This window comes from Bombus huntii, chromosome 15 (assembly GCF_024542735.1).
Source record: "Bombus huntii isolate Logan2020A chromosome 15, iyBomHunt1.1, whole genome shotgun sequence".
NCBI classification, from domain to species: domain Eukaryota; kingdom Metazoa; phylum Arthropoda; class Insecta; order Hymenoptera; family Apidae; genus Bombus; species Bombus huntii.
The window spans coordinates 5,423,800-5,443,138 of NC_066252.1; the positions used below are offsets into that span (position 1 = coordinate 5,423,800).

A 19,339-nucleotide genomic window follows, 5' to 3' on the forward strand; every position below is an offset into this window, starting at 1 on the left:
GCTCGACGTCGATGACGTTCAAAGGATAAAAAACCGAGTCCACTTAACGGAGAGGGTAATTAGACGCCATTGAAAGAGAGAGAAGATTTAAGAAAAAAAAGCTGCGCGCGTAGGTTAAAAAAAGAGGCGAGAAAAAAAGAAATACAATCTCACAAATCGCGCAAGAATGTCGACAGATATTAACAAAGTGTGCAACGTCAGCAGCTGGATTGTGGTTGGCCAGGGCACGGACAACTGAAGCTTTTCGCATGCTTCGTAGCTTTTAGTGGAATTCTCATACACGGAATAGGTGGGAACAGTTGAATTTGTACTTTGGTCTTGCGGATACGAGACGTTTGCTGTTTTAACAGCGAGAGAAGTGGCGCCAGAACGGAAACCAGAATTAGAATTAAGGACCACCGCAACGAGTTCGCTTCACAATGGATTATGACGACTCGCGAACGACCCTATTAAACGTATCAACGTGGGGTAGAAAAATCCATATTTTGAGGCAATACTCCGAGAAAGAATTTCGTAATAAACGGAATATAATGGTATTTCGAAATTAAACCGACGAAAAATCGACGAACATTCGCGCCTTTTGAATCATTTCCAAGCTTAAAGTGGCCACCATTCTGAAAGTTTACGTGGCGCTTCGGATTCCAAGAACGTAAATTACATGCAACATCGAATACGCGTCGCGTATCGCATCATCGTGCACGACAAAACGTTTCTCCAACGTTTGGAAAAACAGACGGAAAGAGACTTTGCCGGAGCGTCTCGAGTTTACCCAGAGGAACTTCCCGTAAATCGAACATTCCACGAAAGTTTCGCGATGCTCGCGACTTTCCAAGGAATTTAAAAGTTTGCCGAACTAGAGCCGGGGACCTTAACAATCCTGGGGGGGATTGGTTATCTAATACACACCGCCGAGAGCACTTTTACACCTTGTTAAATCTAATTCCGAAGAACGGAAGAGCGATTCCTATTAATCGCCTACCGATCCGCTGAAACATCTCCTCTATAAATTTTTAAATACCCTCCTATCCATTTTACGTTCTTTCTGTTTATCTTTTCTGTATATTCTTTGCTGTTGCTCTGGCACCATCTATGTAGAAACTATTTGTACACTAATTCATTCTCGTATGTAAGATAAACGAAAAGCATACAGGAAAAATACGATACGAGCAAATAAAAAGGAAATTCTGGTAACACGTGCAACGTACTGAACTTTTTAAAATTGCTCTGCTGTAAAAAATACAAAATTAGACTTATCCGTATTCCTCTGTAGCCTCCATTTACAAAACGCGGACAATGTGACTTATATTTCTCTGTGGTCTTCGAGCAATGATCGTAATAGCAAAAGAAAAACCTCTTCCACTAACCAAACCGAGAAAAAATCAAGATGAAGAACGTAGAAGCGAATAAATATCTGGATCGATCTGATCTTAACGAGGTCACGAGAGGGGCGTATCTCTCATCTAGATCAAGACGTCGCTCGAAATCTCAAATCGTTCGAGATTCCAATAGCTCCTTAAGGAGTGAAGCACTAGCCGGGATAGGGAGGTGGAGAAGGATAGGGCAGGGCGAACATTTTAATTTCGCGGGAATCACATTCACGAGTTGGATCGGAACGAGTTCTGGCAAAGGTGGACCCGGCATTCGGTCGTGAGAGAGCGAGGGCAGACCAGACCGCTGTTAGATGGCCACGGTAATTCCATTTGTCCCATTTCGAAGCGAAATAGCTTATAATGTCGAAATAAAACGTCCCCCAAACCGGCCGCTCGCGGTAGTTCACGATCGTCGAAAGTCACGGCGCGAGGAAAAGATCACTGCAGGATATGGAAATCTCCCAGCACGCGGTCCCTTGGCACGGTAATTCGATTTCGGTCCGTGTATCCTCCGCCGCTCTGCTTCTTAACGACGCGACCTCGTTAGTTACGCCATTCCCGCGCGATTTCTCGCGATTCAGACCTGGCTTCGTCGTGAAATTGTTGTACGACGCTCGTGATACGGAGACCTCGTGTACTGCGTATCAATTTGCAGCGGCCGAGGTTACGGAAAAGTTATGGTACACGTCTGCTAATTGAACGTACAGAGAATTATATAGGTAGAGAGTATGAAAATAAAATGGTACTCAGAAGATGGAAGAGATCAAGCGAGGTTGTAAAAATTAGTTGAATTCCGAAGTACACTGGTTCCGAACGTTCTAATAGTTTCGTGCAGCTGCATAAGTTAATCGTTGGCAAATTCATATCTCTATGAGGACGAGTGAAGAAACGGAATCTGAAAGAAGATTCGTTTCATCCACTTAATTTTACCATGATTGTTGTTCTTCTGGTATCTCGTACATTTTTGCGTATTACTATGTAGAACGTATATATTAAATTCTGAAAATGCATAAAAATCCGCAACCTAACAATTACCATACATACGCTATACCATGTTACAATATCGCGGTTTTAATAAGAGATTGCAAGCGAACATTTTAAATATCAATTTTGCGAATAATAAGACATTTTCATCGTAGGACCACTTAAGGCTTGTCATCTTAATTTCGCTCCAACAGTACCATTTTTAAAATGATAAGAGATATTCATCTTCTATAGAACAAAGACTATAGATCCGAGATTCCTTCATTCGTTCTCGGAAGCCGAGTTTTCAGCCAGGCCTAGCTCAATTCGCGAATCAATGAACAATCTTGCCAGCGTAGATTCACCGTCCGCGAAACAATCGAGGAAGAAGGATCGGTGCATAGATACGGGCGACGGAATAGATGTCGCGTTTCAGAAGAAAGAACTGTTCTACGTGGCTCACAAGCCTCTCCGTACGCTTCTGCTCGACTGATGTTCATTCCCCTGTGTCCCCTGGGACAATACGATGCGCTCGATTGTTTCACCGGAGATTGTGAAACATGAGAAACTAGCTCAACTACAAGGGACCTGGAAGAAGAAACTTCTCGTAGACGAATAGCTACTGAAAGATAGAAGAATTCTCGCACCCACTGTCACTTTCTCTGTTCTCCGTTTCTCTATCTGCCTTTCTCTGCTTATTCAATTGCAAACAATCCGTCTAGGTACTACGATCAAGATTTTTTTATACAGCAACGTGCGTGTTCTCTGAACTGAATTATTTCCCCTTCATTAAGTTATCATACGTGAAATCAAACGTGGTCGATGCTCGGCGGGTTTGGCAGAACGGCCAAAGCTCAAAGCATGTTTCAATTTCAGACAAGCCGTGTAACTGCGTCACATCTGATCTGGAGTGTCGCTTCAGAAATTGTTTACCGATTGATCTCGGGATCAAAATCGGACCATCGAGGGTAGAATGCTTTAGATCGTGTTAAACGAAGCTTTGCGTGCTTTAGAAATTGTTGCATAGTCAGGCTAACTCCCTGCTTCCTCCGATTGGAACTGTAAATTGCGTTCTCGACAAAGTTCGCACGGTCAACGAGGAACACTTTACTTGAACAAGTTTAATTAAAAATCTGGCGTTAATACAGTTTCACGCTTCATCGGCCGGGCTTCAAATTGATAATACGTAATTGTCCAGTCGACCTGCGTTTTTCCACTAATTAAAAAAAAAAAAACGCGAATCGAGTATTTTCTGTGGCTTGACGAACTCGCGAATCGATTCCTTTTTGTGTGTGAAATTCCACAACGTACGAACGAGGTCTCTTCGCGTTTTATTTAAATCAGGAGCGAAACGTATGTAAGTAACGCGAACTGATGGAACATTGAACAAATTATCTGAAACTTCGCCATGTTCAACATTTATTTACGCAATCTCTTCAGAGTTTAATCTGACAAATGCTTTTTTGCATCTATTTTCCTTCCTCGCCTTGTTTTTAATCGTATTATCCTTTCTCTGCCGTGAATATTTTGTGAAAAAAATATAAACTCGTACCTGTTAACGTTCCTCCGGTACCCACGTCCGAAGATATTACCAATATACGCGAGCGAATATTCATCAAGCATTCTGGTTCTAAATTCCGAGAATCCCTCTAACATTCCTGTTAAACAATTTTCTTAACTCCGTTGAACCAGTTTCTGCCAGTTTTCGATTTATTTTCCTTTCCCATCACGACGAAAAAAATATGTTTTCCCATCGATGCTAAACGATTTCCTATTGATAGCGATATGCAAATAGCGGAATTTTTATACGCGCGCACCGGTCATTTTTCATTCACACGGACAAAAGCTCTCCATCTCCCTTTCGCTCCCCGTCGCTCCCTTTCCGTCTACTAAAACGACGAAACTTCCGGTACCTGTCGGACACGAAGATTTAAATATCACCAAAGGATCGAATTGTTTCTCGATCGGGAAATTTCGAGAGTGCAGTCGAACCCGTGACACATTGTTCGCTAATGCAGATTCAATCTAAGCGGCCCGAGCGCATTATCATGTGAAGCAAGTGGCAACGACGCAACATTGTTCCCATGAAAATAGACTAACCCCGAATTCAGCTAATATCTCTCCCCATCTCTTACTTCTTTCAAAGCTGCAAATCACACTCCTACTTACTCTCCTGTCTGAGCTTCGACGTCTTACACTTCATTGCACGGAACAATCAAACTCGTTTTGCGTTGTAAGACACCATTGGTCTTTGATAATAACGAAAGAATGAGACGATCGCGTACTATCGTGTAAGTACAATATCACAATTCTTAAGAATCTATCGCTAATATCCTTTGATCGACATCGAACACTTCATTTTCCAGATATTCCCGCCCTCCACTTCTCCGCGCTGCAGGCTCATTAAGCTTCTCAGTTTCTTCTGGTCTCTCTCAGCTCTGAACATTTAGCTTCCTAAACTCAGCAGACTTCGGTCGATCGAAAAATCTCTTTCAATCTCCGCATTCGGGTGAAACGATGACGTAGTGGTAAAAGACGAAACGAAAGAGGAAATTATTCTCGTCGCGTAGGAAACAATTAAAGATTCCTGACGACTCGTCAGAGGCTGGTAGTTGGCTGATCGATTCGAAGGAAATGGAGAAGGTGGTAAAGCGTAGTGGTGGTAAAGCAACGGAAGAAGGGCTGATCGTCTTCCAATTAACGTCACGTTTCCGTAGGGATCGTTATCCTTATCGCGGGCCACTTTCGAACCCGCGATCTAGGAAAAGCCTCACGATCGCGCGTTACAACGGCGAGAAAGTTGAACCACAGCATCGGCTACTTCTTATTCCACTTCCGCTTTGTTTTAGTGCAGCCCGGGGAATCGTAAATGGCGCGGCTGCTTCCAGATGCGGTTGGCCGTCTCTTTCTTCCGGCAAATCCGTGCCACGACAATGGGGGACAATGCAGGATAGGAAAGTTCACCGAGAGAGGCGAACGTTGACTATAAAAAGTACGATAAAGACCAGTAGGAAGTTGCAACTTGGCGTGAATGTCTTTTGCATCCGATGGGAATTTGAATTGACCCGATGCGTGCTGATATTTCCGAAGAATTTTTTTTATTAAAAGAAGAGTATAATAGACTATTTCTGAATCCCTCAAAAATTTCCATTGACTGACAAAACGCTGAAATGCATTGGTAAGTTATTGAGGAGCGATGGTGGAGTCTAATCCACGAGAAGAATTGGCAAGTTTTCTGATTTACGAAGCCAATAAGGATGTATAACAGAAGAAAAATCCACGAACAATTCACTTATTTTAGTTACTTTTTCTATTTCTTCATTTAGATGATTTCGAAAGATTCCTCTGTGTGATGTTAGGAAAATTGTTTGGAACCGAATAAGACTCATTTACTTTGCAGAAATAAATCTTTTGTACCCGTGAGTATTCTGGTCTGTGATCTTCTCGTTTTGTTTCTCTATACGTTTGCGCGTATCCATATCGATATAAAAACAAATTTTTAAATTACATTTTAAGTTATATAACCATGCCAGTAGAGTCTTTTCAACGAATAATGAAATTCAACACCAAGATTTCTTAGAAAACACGAAACTGTGATCAAAGTTCTTTCCTATATTAAATTGTAAGACAATATAAGTCTTCAGCGTAACTTCGATAGATTCGACGTCGAACTGAGACGTCGAACGTAAGTAGCAACGATTGGCTGTGGAGCAACGACTTCCGGCGGATAATGTCTAATTTTTCAAGCTTCTCGTGCACGCAGCAATTTCCGGAGCAGCTCGATACGAGCTATTTGTCAACGTTTTATCTGGTCCACTTCAAGCGGCGAGTTTAGTTTTTCCACAGGAAACAAAAAGACAATTTCCCCTGGCTGATTGCATCGTCTATGTTGCTTCAAATACAGGAAATGTTTTTTCTTCGCGGGATATAAAAATGTGTAATTCGCTAATCCGATTGCTGAACCATTCGAAATAATTACCTTTTGCGTTGGATAAAAATTTCGTTTGGCTTAGAACTGGTAAAACATCAAATGTAACTGATGTTAACAATATTACAAAAAATAATTGTTTCTAATTATATCAAATTCGTCATTCGATAAACAAATGGAGCTTATAACAACCGTAAAATATTCGCTAAACAGTTGTAATTAGTTATGCATTTAGAACTTTCTTCTCAATTAGCAACGTTCGCAACGTTCTACGTTGTAATGGAATATTCTTGACGAAAAGTGGCTATTCCTATCAGCGAACTAGAATGTCAATAGAGGATTCAAACGAGGAAACTACCAACTTTGATTATAGGCTTCCGTTACTTTTGTTTCCATGTTAACGGGAATATAGGACAAGAATAAAGTCAATGAACAAAAAGAGCAATAAATTACCAGGCAAGAAGGATATTATTGCTAACTTTCGTTATAATATCTTAGTATTCTGCGTCATGTTAATAGGAATATAGAAAGATAACAGAGGTATTAAACAAAAAGAGCAATGGAAAGACGTAATGCAGGTACCAGCATTAATAGTAACATCTAGGTATTTTTGGTTTGCTGTTACTAGGAGCACAGGATATTAATAGAGGCCTCGTATAAACGAGATCATTATCAGTTATCAGAGTAACTGATAAGAAGACACACAAAGAGTCGCTGATATTACTATGTCCTTTCGTCGTAACGCCTTCCAAATAACAGGATCGCAGAATGTAACTGGAGGTAATGCGATCTGATTACCTTGTTGGTAAGTTAAACGCAAAAGTTAATTGTAATTTTGCTGTCGACTTTACCGTAGTAATCTAATTATTTATTATTAATTCAAAGGAATATGAAAACGAAAATTTCAAAAGGATTAATATTCTTCTTTAATAATAAGAAAAAGTTACCGGATCATTTCTGCGAGTCCGAAGTCCATTCTATTATTCTACCGCTTCTGCTCATCTATCTTAACAATCTCATTAATCACTTTAAAAATAACAACGGAATAAAAAAGACCAGAAGAGAATTGATATCTTTCTCGATGACGCAAAGTCACCGAATCATTTCTCCTCATCCATTCGATCATCCTCACGGTTCTGTCCTCCTTGTACAATTCCACTTTCCACGATGAAGTATCAGCCGGAAGTTATAAATCAGCCGACAGCAGCGTTGACCCAGAAAACCAAACGATTCCCAGTGTCCGGCAATGCTCGAGGTCGCCGGGTAATTTCGTTTTATCTGGCAGACCAATATCTAACTGAAACTGTTCCGCTTTCCTCAGCCCGTTCGACAAATCGAGCGAAGACACGAGATCGTACGTAGCGACGCGACGTGCAGATCTGCCGTGTGGGCAGGATCCTGCCTTTGACCGAAAGTCGGTTTGTATTTCGTGGGTCGAAGGTGAAATATACGAGAGAGCTTATCCAAGGCTCGGCCGTTAATTCATCCTGATATATGGTTGTTCGCGTGATCAATATCCGTATCTCGATAGTCCAACTTTCCCATATAGTTCTCGGTTAATTTGTTTTTCGGGCACTTTCGCGATCGAAAGTCTACTATCATGGCTTTGACTGTCGGCAAACGGTTGCAAGCTCCTCTGACATAATGCTACGTTCGTACATAAACTGAAACCAAACTGCAACTTCTGCTTTCTTGGCTGGTCTTGCTTTTGATAGCACCCATCGGCTTCCTGGTTTATTTGCAACTGACGCTGTACCGCTGGAAACTTCGTTCCACTTATGGAGCAGCCATGCTGAAACTGGCTAACATTACCACCCATGGATTCAAGAGCTGGTGAGGCTAAACATTATAGTTCGCGATACGAAAGAAAGTACGGTTATAAAGCGAGAACATAAACGATTCGAAGGAATTAAGCATTCTCTCGAAATTGCTAATTTCCACCGTTGATAAGTCCGTTCTATCTACGAAGAGCCGTAAACCGACACGACTGGGTCACCTCACCGCGATGACTCTGCTAAACTTCCGGTCACAAGTTTCTGACACCGTGTCGTGGAAACTTGGGCTTCACCTTGAGCGAAATTTCGAACGCGCCAGAGCACTGTGAATAGAGAATAAAAGGGTAGGAACAAGAGGTTGACTACCAGGTCGGTGGAAAGAGACCCCCATGTCTGGCCGACGAGCAACCACGGTCCGATAAATAGCGTCCTTTTGATAGTCCTGCGAGCTTTGAACGGTTCCATCGCTTTGTCTAGCCGCTATCAAATGAACTTGAGGGTCCGCGTAATAATTAGGCGACACAGAGGGACAGGGCCTAACTGCTAGTCTCAAAGTGGTCGTTACCGATATCAATGGCACGTTGTCGACGGAGACAAAGCTACGGACGCCTAATCGTTCGATTGGTCAACGAGCTTTCAGAGGAAGGCAAAGCAAGGCATAAATATCGATTCCCACTGCATGTGATCAGTTTCCTCGGTGTAGTTATAATTCTCTTATTGAATACTGCGAAAGGTGACGTCTGATATTACAAGATTCTAACAAGTATTAGAATATAATGTTAGTAACAGAAATAATTGAACGTCTTAAATGTAAAATCACGCGTAAGTTTTTATGATAGTATCTTTACAGTGTCTTAGTCAATACTCTAGAGAATAGAATCTGTTGACACGTATTAGTAGAACATGCATGTCTAACAGGAATAATTGAAGAACAAACGCTGATTTAAAGCAAGTACGTTGCGTGTTTTATGAATGTCACTCACATGGTTTTTGATACGGAACACTTTAATTTAATCGGTTTAATTGAAATCCCAATTATTCGGAACTTTGAACGCGACCAAAAAATCGGTTGTAAATACGAATCATCCGGTGTATCACTGCACAGGTTTATCGCAGTTTACATCATGCATCGGTTCGATGACTGGTTATAGAAAAAATGAAACAAAATAATGTTATATTTGTACAGGGTGGTTGGTAACTAGTGGTACAAGCAAAAAGGGGGTGATTCTACGCGAAAAAAGAAGTCGAAAATATACAATAAAAATTTTTTTTTAATTTTTTTTTGTAATTTTTCCATTGAGACAACGTTATATAGTATAACGTTATATGGATTAACGTTATAACGTAGTACGTTATATAACATAACGTTATATAGTATAACGTTATAACGTAATACGTTATATGGTATAACGTTATAACGTATTACGTTATGTAGTATAACGTTATATGACATAACGTTCTAACGTAATACGTTATATGGTATAACGTTACATCGTATTACGTTATATAGTATAACGTTATATGGTATAACGTTATAACGTAACACGCTATATGCTATAACGTTATAACATATTACTTTATATAGTATAACGCTCTAACGTATTACGTTATATAATATAACGTTGTGCGGTATAACGGTATAACGTATTACGTCATATAACATAACGTTATATGGTATTACGTTATATAGTATAACGTTATACGGTATAACGTTATTACGTATTACGTTATATGCTATAACGTTGTAACGTATTACGTTATACATATACATATATATATATGGAAAAGGAATTTCTGGAAAAAATGTAATATAGCCACGAAATTGCCGTTCATCCGGCAGAACAAAACTCGACCCATATTTACATTCGTTTTCACAACTTCTGTCTTTTATTGATTCGATAAGTTTGCCTGGAATAAGTGCACAGAAATGTACAGTATCTCATTGAAAGCATCTCCCTCGATGACGAGTCAATAGTTCGTCCGATCGCGGAATGATCGAGGCGATTCTTGTAAAACCGTCGCGGCGCTCCAACTTCTGCTCGTAAAAATGCATCTTGCCCGATTCCGCGAGCTTAAAAAGCGCACGTAACCATAAACAATAACCGTGTTGTGCATAAATAGCCGGCTAATAACCTAGCAGACAGAAACTTCGATCGAACTTCCATAAAGAAAGTTCTCGCGCAGAACTTTCCCAACGAACCTTCCCTGGTTGCGCGTTTTCTCCGCATTATTGATGAAACGAAGTTTCACCGGCTGATATTCGAGATGTTTTCAAGGCAACCTTTCCCCATCACTCGATCCGCTTGTATTTGATTTCAAGCCCCAACGGAGTACGCAAAACTACGCGAAGGACACCTGCCGGTTACATTCTGCTATAGAGGTAAAATCATTCTTCTTTCTTCTCTTTCTATTATATATTTCTAACTTCGCAGCAAAGAAGTTGAGCGCTTTCTCAACCTTCAACTGGCAAAGATAAAGTTCGAACAACCTATATTACACTCCCAGGGCATCATGTTTGATTGATTGTATTGGAAATCTACTTGGAACTTCGTGTTCGCTGACTTTAAATTGTTGTCGAGTTTTTGGTGGAGTAGTGTTGCTTTTATTTCGTTGCTTATATTGTACATGCTTAGCCAACACAGGTACGCTACTTTATGGCCTTACCAGTTGAGGATTCGAGGATAAACGGATAAAAGTTCGTTTAAGCGGAACTATAGAGCTTTTATTTGCTCAGCGAGATGTTCTTCTTGGAAATTTCTGTTCTGATCCATTTCCTTCAAACAGAATTTTCATGAAGTAGTTGAATAAGTACGTATACATGATAGAGCACGCTCTACGCGTCTCTGTCCGTCGAAATGTTCGATAGACGAGATAGTCTGAACAGCTTACAGTGAAAAGTCTCGAAAAACACAGTCACACATCGACACGAACACCGTCACGCGAAGTTACATTTTCACTATACGATTGCGACATAGTTTGCTAAGATCTGGTCGTAATTGAACACATCGAGACCCACGCGATATCGAATAAATTCGAAAATACACTCGTAGTTTAATGATAATACAAACGTTAAAATACCGATCGAATTTTGAGATTCCATTTGTACGCGAGAAAAAGTTAGATAAAAAATCCACTAGCCTAATTCATCATTGTATCCATCGTGCATTTTCATTTTTCGTTGCTCTCGAGATCGTAGCAAACTGAAAATGAGCGACAAAATTTCGCCGGAAGAGATATAACTCGTGCAATCTGCTTTTATTACGTCGACGTATGACACAATACACAGGATAGGGCAATAACTCAGAATATCTCTATCGTTTCAAACAGCCTGGCAAAATTTTTACGTCAAGAGAAATATTATGAAAATGTCTTCTCACAAAGACGCGCCAAGTTTCAAGATTCATTCTCCCATAATACTGCAATTTTACGCCATCCATTTTACAACGATCTATAATATAATATCGAGTAACTAGAAAGTTATCATCCCACCCTGTATTCAACAGATATATATCTCTATATATTTCGAACATTTCTCGATCAGCCGTAACTGTACACATAAACATTCGATGATACTCCTCCTTAATAACTAGAAGGATTAACATATATATAATCTCCACAAGATATAATTACATTTTGCTTGAAAACTTGATAAGAACAGGGACACATCAACATTCGATTAACCACAGTATAAACGGTGCGTCAAACAACATTTTGATTGTATTCTCAGCACAATACTTAACGACTAGACGTATGAATCTTTGGTATGGGTACAATAATAGCATCAAAAATACATATACATGTCGAAAATTGATCGTTTCACCCTAAGTAATCGGAACGCTATCGTATCACAATTTTTGGCGAATGAATAGACAGAGAAAATATGACAATATTGAACACGTTGTGCGTACAACAATAACAGGTAGATCACGTTATCGCGAAGAAGTGAAAAGGTACGACACGTCGAGGATACGCGTCGGTTTTTATCAGACAGAATTTTGTACCGGGGGAAGCGGTTAATGGAAGACGATAGTGTGCGCGTGAATACCAGGAAACAACGCGAATCCTTTTCTCAGAATACGACGATGCACAAGTGTGTAACATACAAGATAGTTCCCTTTTCGCAAATGTATAAGTAAACTATCGACCATTTCGATCAGAAATTTTTCTAATGGAGGTGCACAAACTTTCGAATTTATGTTAGTGCTCCGGAATTGGTACATCCTTGATATTCTACTGTGCACAGTCGTAAGTAGGATATCTTGGAATATTTAAACGACTGGAGATTCGAGTACAAGTCAGTCGTGCAACGTTGTTAGCTGAATAAAGTGCAAGCTCGACGAGGCAAGTTTATTCAGCTACGCTACGCGTAAGAACAGTGTCAGCAGTAGCAGGAAGTACTTGGAGGCGGTGTGTCGCGCTCGTGGCATCGTAACACTCTTTGGTGAGGTAGCAATGATTTATCCACGGTAGTTTCCATCCTGCGCATCACCCGGTCCAAAAGTATATCCACGGCACGTGCCACGTTCTGGCCCGTAGCTGCACTCGTTTCCAAGTAGACCAAGCTAAAGAGTATAGTTCATTCAGATTCTTTATCTTTCCTGTTAATCTGGATTCTTGCAGTTTACGCTATTTCAGACTTCTGTGTTTTTAAATACAATTTTTCAAATATCGTAAATCGTAGTGAACTTCTCAATATATATTATATATTATATATTATACATTTATTTACTATATAGGTTATTTATTATATAGAATCTTTGGAAGACTTGAATAGCATAAACCGCAATTTCATCCTACGTAAGTATCATCTCTTCTAATTATACCAATAAAATAAAGGAATTGGAAGAAAATATAGGTGACAAACGGATTTAGAAATTATTATGAGAAGGCGTGCAACTCAGATATTCTGTTTGGTTTTCGAGAGAGGAAATAGAAAGGAAAACGATAGAAACAAGGCTGAATGAATCGGATGGCTGATAAAGAACGTAATGAATGACGTGTAGTATGTTATTTACCCATGCTTCTCCGCTAATTCCCGTGCCTTATGTTCACTAACAACCCGTTTGTCTTCGAGATCGGATTTGTTTCCACAGAGAATTATGTCTGGATCTTCGCAATATGCGTGAGTCTACACGTGTACAAATATGAATCAACGATCAAACAAAGAAATCGAGAATCAATGAGAAACAGAAACGTACCACAATGCAAAAGATAAAGAGCTTCCAACTAAATCCGACAATGAGACAATTCTAATCCATCTTCTTACAACAAAAATTCTCCAACACATCAAGATAATATTATGAATAAATAGTTGGAAACTCTTCTTGTTAAAAAATTATTAAAAATATGCATTAACGCACTATGTACAACGCTGCATTATTTCTTCAGTTAGTTCCTACCGCTAAGAAACAGATTACGTTAATGATTCTTTAGGATTTCTTCCTCTTCAAGATCAAAATATCCTACTTTTTCGGAGGCAGACTTTCCTCATACCCGAAACTCGCGATTTATCTATTCTTTATCTTCTATAATCGAAAAAAAAACGATATTTTTCACATAATTTTGCAGATGTCATACGCATTACGTTAATGATTATATCATACATTAATTGCATGGTGCAAATATTCTTATTAATTGAGTAAAATTTTTGCACTTATCTATATGATAAATCTCAATAATTTTTCGATCGAACGATAGTTTGAGCTTTTTACGTATAGGAATGCAAGAAACATATATCAATAAGTTTATTAATTATATGCAAGCTACTATTACTACTATTTTATTTACAATTACTCTCTAGCAAACATACAAAGTAAATCATATTTCATGCTCTAAATTTCCATGCACAATTCATTAAATCTTTTTATTCCCAAATTTAAAATATCTTTACTACAGTATTAATTCACATCATGCAACATATACCAAATGATCATCATACATGAAACCAACTAAGATATTAGTATGCCTAATGGAGATTCTGGTCCATAAATAAATTAACTCAAATCATCGTTCATTGCACAATTTTTACAGTAATAGTATTAATAAATAATGAGTACCCTAAGCTGCTCCAGCCAATTTCTTACTTCAAGAAAGGACAGCTCATTGGTCAGATCAAAAATTAGTAGAAAACCCATGGAATCCCGGTAGAAGGCTGTAGTTAGACTTCTGAACCTGGATATTAATGGCATTGCTACACTTTCATCAAATCTACCATTACTCTATTATCAAATGTCAATTCCTAAACCTTATTATTATGTCCTTCTTTTATACCATATTAATAAATGTAATTTTTTCATTAAGAATTCTAAGCATTTTATAGGAAACACTAAAAGCCTTGTTTAGTATGAACATTACTATAAAATACAAGTTTTCAAATGAATTATCATAACAAATGTTACCGCTCTTGACCAGCTGTGTCCCACAGCTGCAAATGCACACGTTGAGTTCTACCATTTGCTGTCTGGTATATCTGTAACAGTTAATGACTTTGGCTTGTACATGATAACATATGTATCTTGAAGACATTTACATGTACTTTCATATTTTGACCCACATATTCCAAGATATTTTAAATAAATAAAATTTATATAAAAATCAACAAAGACAACTTGTATTTGGTAATAAGGAAAATAATATAAGTGAATACTGAATGATGAAACAATCTCTTACCACACGTTTTTCCTTAAAGTCAATGCCAACAGTGGATATAAAACGAGATTCGAACGTGCCATCGGTATATTGATATAGGAAACTAGTTTTACCGACTCCAGAATTTCCGAGGGCTAAGAATTTAATAAGATAATCGTATTCCATCTTTACGTACTGGCGATTAAGAATACACGGTTATCGCACTTCTATCACGGAACTTTGTTAAAACGAACACTTCGATATAAAATTCTATCGATCGTTTTTACCATGACTCAAACTCCGAAAAATAAGAGATTTTGGCACGATTATTCGTGTAATCGTTTAATTTCGCGATGATCGGTAGAATCAAAGAGACATGTGCGATGTTAGACACCTGTTGCCTACGTATACAATTTTCAAAAGGTTCGCGCGTTTCGAAACAAAACACTCGGTATGTAATGACGTTTAATATTACGAACTTTACAGTTTCGTAATCGGAGATAAACTGAAGAAATACGTAGAAATCAACACCTTGCTGAAAATTTGCAGACTATACTGAACCTCGTTCACAGTGACGTATGACAGGTGTGCATAGAAAACGCCACGGAACATTGCTGATAATTACAGTATTGCCAAAGTTGATAAAGGAAATTCGAAAAGATATAATTTAACTTGACAAACTACTTACAATACAAAGTACAAATAACTGTTATATTGTAACTGATCTTTATTTTTTAACAATAGAGATTAATTTAAAAAATCGTAAATACACTATTGAAAACAGGTTATAAATATAAAAAAGTATTTCGTTTTCTGTACTTCTACATTCAAGCGAACTATATTTAAGTTTGATATCCTATTATATTTTTTATGTATCACATGTATATAATGGTGCAGAAAACTATTAATTTTTCTAATATAAAATATTTAGTAAATTCTGTAATGTTGGCAGGTATGGTGCATCATGTCTATAGTAACAAGAAAATGAATATTGTTTTCTATATAACAATCTATAAAAATAGCGGAAAAGAATACTAAGTATTCCTCAATACTTTATGATTTATAAAATATATTAATTTTTTTCTATATAAAATTCTAATCATATTTTTATATAACTTTGTATAAAGTACCTTTATCTATATTTGATAATAATTATGTTAATCATTCAGTTATAAAATATGAACGATATCTCCGACAGTAATGATTCCGTCTTCTTTAGTTTCTTTGGTTAAATAAATACCAAACCTCATTTTCCCATGAAATTGTTCTGTAAGTGTACGTAATGGTTCCACTGTCTTTTTACTGGTGGTTTGATCAATGCAAATCATTTGACATCTAGTGCATGGCCCAGTTACCTAATAATATTCATCAATGAAAGAAGTATATAACCTCTATATTTGTTCTTTCAATAAACATACCACAAAACTATTTTTTCCTATATAGACATGTTCCCATTTTGTTTCTTCAAAGGCTTCACAACCGCTTAATATCATATTTCCCCTAAATCTATGTATAATTGTGTCTTTTTGAAATCCTGTATCAGATATTTTATCACTAAGCCATGATACACTTGCCTTATTTATTACTAAATATTGAGCTTGGCTAGCGAATGATAATTTAGTTTTACTATCCTCTGCAAAAGGAAAATGCAGTTATATATGAGAAAACAGAATCTTTGCAATTTTATGTTATGAAAGATACCTTTCTTTCCATTACCATTATCATTTTGTCTTATAAGCCTCAGATTTGAAAGACCTAATGCTAAACTTAACCATTCAGAAACTTCTGAACCACAATCTATACCTTCTACTTTGTGCCCACAAACTCTACTTTGACATACTGTACCATTTATAGTATTTTTTGGGCTACTATTTAAAGAAATGTTTATAGTAGGCATTTCTGAAATATCCTTCAATCATTAAATTAATCAACATGTAAAAAGATAATCATAATTTTTACCTGGATAATGTAATTGCATGATTCCTCTGTCTTTATATATTATTGGATTTAGTAAACAAAGATTAACATGTTGCTTTTGTGTTAAACAAATACCAGAAGATGTAATAATCATCCACTCTCTATCATATTCTAGACCTTTTGAATTTAAATTCCAAGAACCTATTATTTTATAGGCACCACACGACTTTATTGGATATATGTACAATTGTTCTAAAGTACATTTCTTTTTAGTTGCACTAGTGTCCATTGTGAGTTTAAAAAATGGATTGTCATTAATAAAATGAGTTACTGATTTTTTCATATTCTTTAATTTATCTGTAATTCCATTCATATCATCGTTTGCAACATAGTTTGTTACATCTTTTGTATTTACATCACGTTGATAATATTTTTTGTATAAAGCTCTTTTATAATCTAACCACCACTCTGGAATTTTATTTATTGGTGGCCCATCCACAAAACACTTTTTGATCATAAGTAATAAAGTTTGAACATCCTTGATTGTAGACATGTATCCAAATGAAGCTCTAACAGCACCTGTTGGTTTCCCATTTATTAGATCTGCTGAACCTCCACAAACATATCCAGCCTCATAATTCTGAAGAACTTCCTTATTCGATAATGCTAAGTATCTCTGACATGCACCAGGGTTGCAAAAGCAACCAGTTCTTAGATGTATTTTGAACAAAGCTGCCATATGTAAAATCTCCATGTATCCTATATATTCACCATTGGACCGCATAAGATTAAAAGTAACAATACCCCCTTGTATATTGTGATTATCAAAGGCAGTATCGCAATACAATCTTGCAACTGGTTTCCCATTGGCATGGTGAAGTATTAATAGAGATCTGTGCAGAAACCTTGCAAGTGAGAATACATGCTTTGAAATTTTGTCCATTGTAACAGATGATAATATATCAAAACCATGTTTCAAAGAAATTATAGAGAGAAATGGGATAGTACCATCTTCAAATCTGTAACAGGATGTATATCAGTAAGAAATTAGTTAAGTTTAGAAATAATTATTGATCTTATACCTTTGATGAAGGGTTCTTCTTTTTATATGGAACAATTCAGAGGTCAACGAAACATCTATGGTACCACCACCATAATAAACTTTTTGAAGTGCACTTGCACTATCATTTTTTACTAGTAATGCACCAATTCCAGTAGGATATCCAAACATTTTATAAAAAGATAAACAAACAAAATCTGGTTTGTAGATAGATAGATCTAAGTCATTTGTAGATGCAAAGCTAGCAGCATCAAGTAGGACATACCACTTTGTAGATGTATCAGAAACAACACTAGATAGAATTCCATTATGTACATGTTTAATCCATGTTAAAGGATACTTTAATCCAGAAAAATTACATTGGGCTGAGTAAGCAAACAGTGAATTACTTTTGGTGGAATTATTCTGTTGTTCATAGGAACTCATAGATTTTGAAGAATTGAAAATTTCGAAAGCATTGTTGTGACTCAAACAAGATATCTTTACTCCCTTTTTATTAACAACTTCTCTCATGCCAAGAACTGAAGTATGATTATCTTGTGTATAGATAAAATGCCCTGAATTAGAGGTATCTTCTTTATCCTCGTTAAAGAAGAATGTATCAGCTATTAACTTTAAAGACGCAGTTGCACCCGATGTGAAAATAATACTGTATTCATCAATAGAGGTGTGGAAATGATACAAAATCCTATAAAATTGAAAAATTATTATCATACTTGACAGTATTATTGATTAACAGTATTATTTATCTTCAGAATGTCTTACTGGTATCTCATACGCTCTATAATATCTTGAGTTATATTACTTGCAGTTCCAATGGAATGTGGATTAGCATAAAGAGAATTATGTAAATCAAATGCAACATTTTTTATTTGCATATCAGAATACAGTGTTGCTCCTGCATGATCCAGGTAACATTCCTCTGAAAGTTAAATAACAGTTAAAGATACTTTTTACTTTACCCTTTACAAAGATACTGTTATCTTCTAATGCAGATTATTGCATGGGAATTATCTGTTTGGATGTATGCCATATGGTGTCATATCTGTAAGAAACGCTAAATGTAAAGATCGTGCAATTTGCTTGCCACTTACCCTTAATTCTTGAAAAATTATTTTCAAAACTTTTCGTAATCTCTTCATCGTATACTGGTGTATACGATAACATCGAATCTATCGTATTTTCCATATCGATTGATCTATAATATGTAGACTACCTAATAGAATCACTGACAAAGCTACATTGTGTATGAGAATGATACTGGACACCGACCATGCAATCTAGTAATGATTACTTGACAAGGCTTGTGAATACTGTGCTTCTTAGATTCCAAAGAACTATGACGAAGAATTTCACATAATTGCTGTTGCCCATGACTCATGCATTGCTTTTATATAACGAACTTTTAAAAATCACGAGTAAATAAGTTGCAACAGCTACATAATCATTATTTACAAAACGTGTAAAAAAATACACGATAAGATGTACTAGAACTAGAAGTGAAAGCAAATGAAGAAGCAGAATTGTTTTTTATGTACAGATTTATTCTATCAATAAGATTCTATATTTAAAACGATAATTTTATTCAAAGTTTAGTAGGTGTAATATCAAAAACTTTGGAAAACAGAAAATTCAACGAGTTGATAAGGCAACGCTTGAATATACATATGCATGTATATATGAAGATACACACGTGCAT

The 19,339-nt window shown here is 37.0% G+C and overlaps 2 protein-coding genes across 5 annotated transcripts; both read right to left on the reverse strand.

Annotated features, from left to right (window-relative positions):
* Positions 1-9,900: 9,900 nt before the first annotated feature.
* Positions 9,901-15,248, reverse strand: LOC126873930 (ras-related protein Rab-27A). Of its 2 annotated transcripts, none has more exons than XM_050635319.1 (5): positions 14,706-15,248; positions 14,435-14,505; positions 14,120-14,207; positions 13,052-13,164; positions 9,901-12,598 (listed from the first exon to the last, which is right to left on the reverse strand). In XM_050635319.1, the coding sequence occupies exons 1-5, from the start codon at positions 14,847-14,849 to the stop codon at positions 12,415-12,417; spliced, it is 600 nt and encodes a 199-aa protein (XP_050491276.1). In that variant the 5' UTR covers positions 14,850-15,248; the 3' UTR covers positions 9,901-12,414. The 2 variants fall into 2 exon arrangements, with proteins under 2 accessions (XP_050491276.1, XP_050491275.1); XM_050635318.1 differs by having other exon boundaries at positions 14,093-14,207; positions 14,706-15,240.
* A 234-nt stretch (positions 15,249-15,482) lies between these two features.
* LOC126873924 (molybdenum cofactor sulfurase 1) lies at positions 15,483-19,298 on the reverse strand. 3 transcript variants are annotated; one of them, XM_050635304.1, is made up of 8 exons: positions 18,735-19,297; positions 18,406-18,562; positions 17,663-18,328; positions 16,623-17,599; positions 16,365-16,562; positions 16,082-16,296; positions 15,794-16,018; positions 15,483-15,631 (listed from the first exon to the last, which is right to left on the reverse strand). In XM_050635304.1, exons 1-7 carry the CDS (start codon positions 18,826-18,828, stop codon positions 15,833-15,835), a joined length of 2,493 nt encoding a protein of 830 aa, XP_050491261.1. In that variant the 5' UTR covers positions 18,829-19,297; the 3' UTR covers positions 15,483-15,631; positions 15,794-15,832. The 3 variants fall into 3 exon arrangements, with proteins under 3 accessions (XP_050491261.1, XP_050491263.1, XP_050491260.1); XM_050635306.1 differs by lacking the exon at positions 15,483-15,631 and having other exon boundaries at positions 15,705-16,018; positions 16,380-16,562; positions 18,735-19,298; XM_050635303.1 differs by lacking the exon at positions 15,483-15,631 and having other exon boundaries at positions 15,705-16,018.
* Between the last annotated feature and the right edge of the window lie 41 nt (positions 19,299-19,339).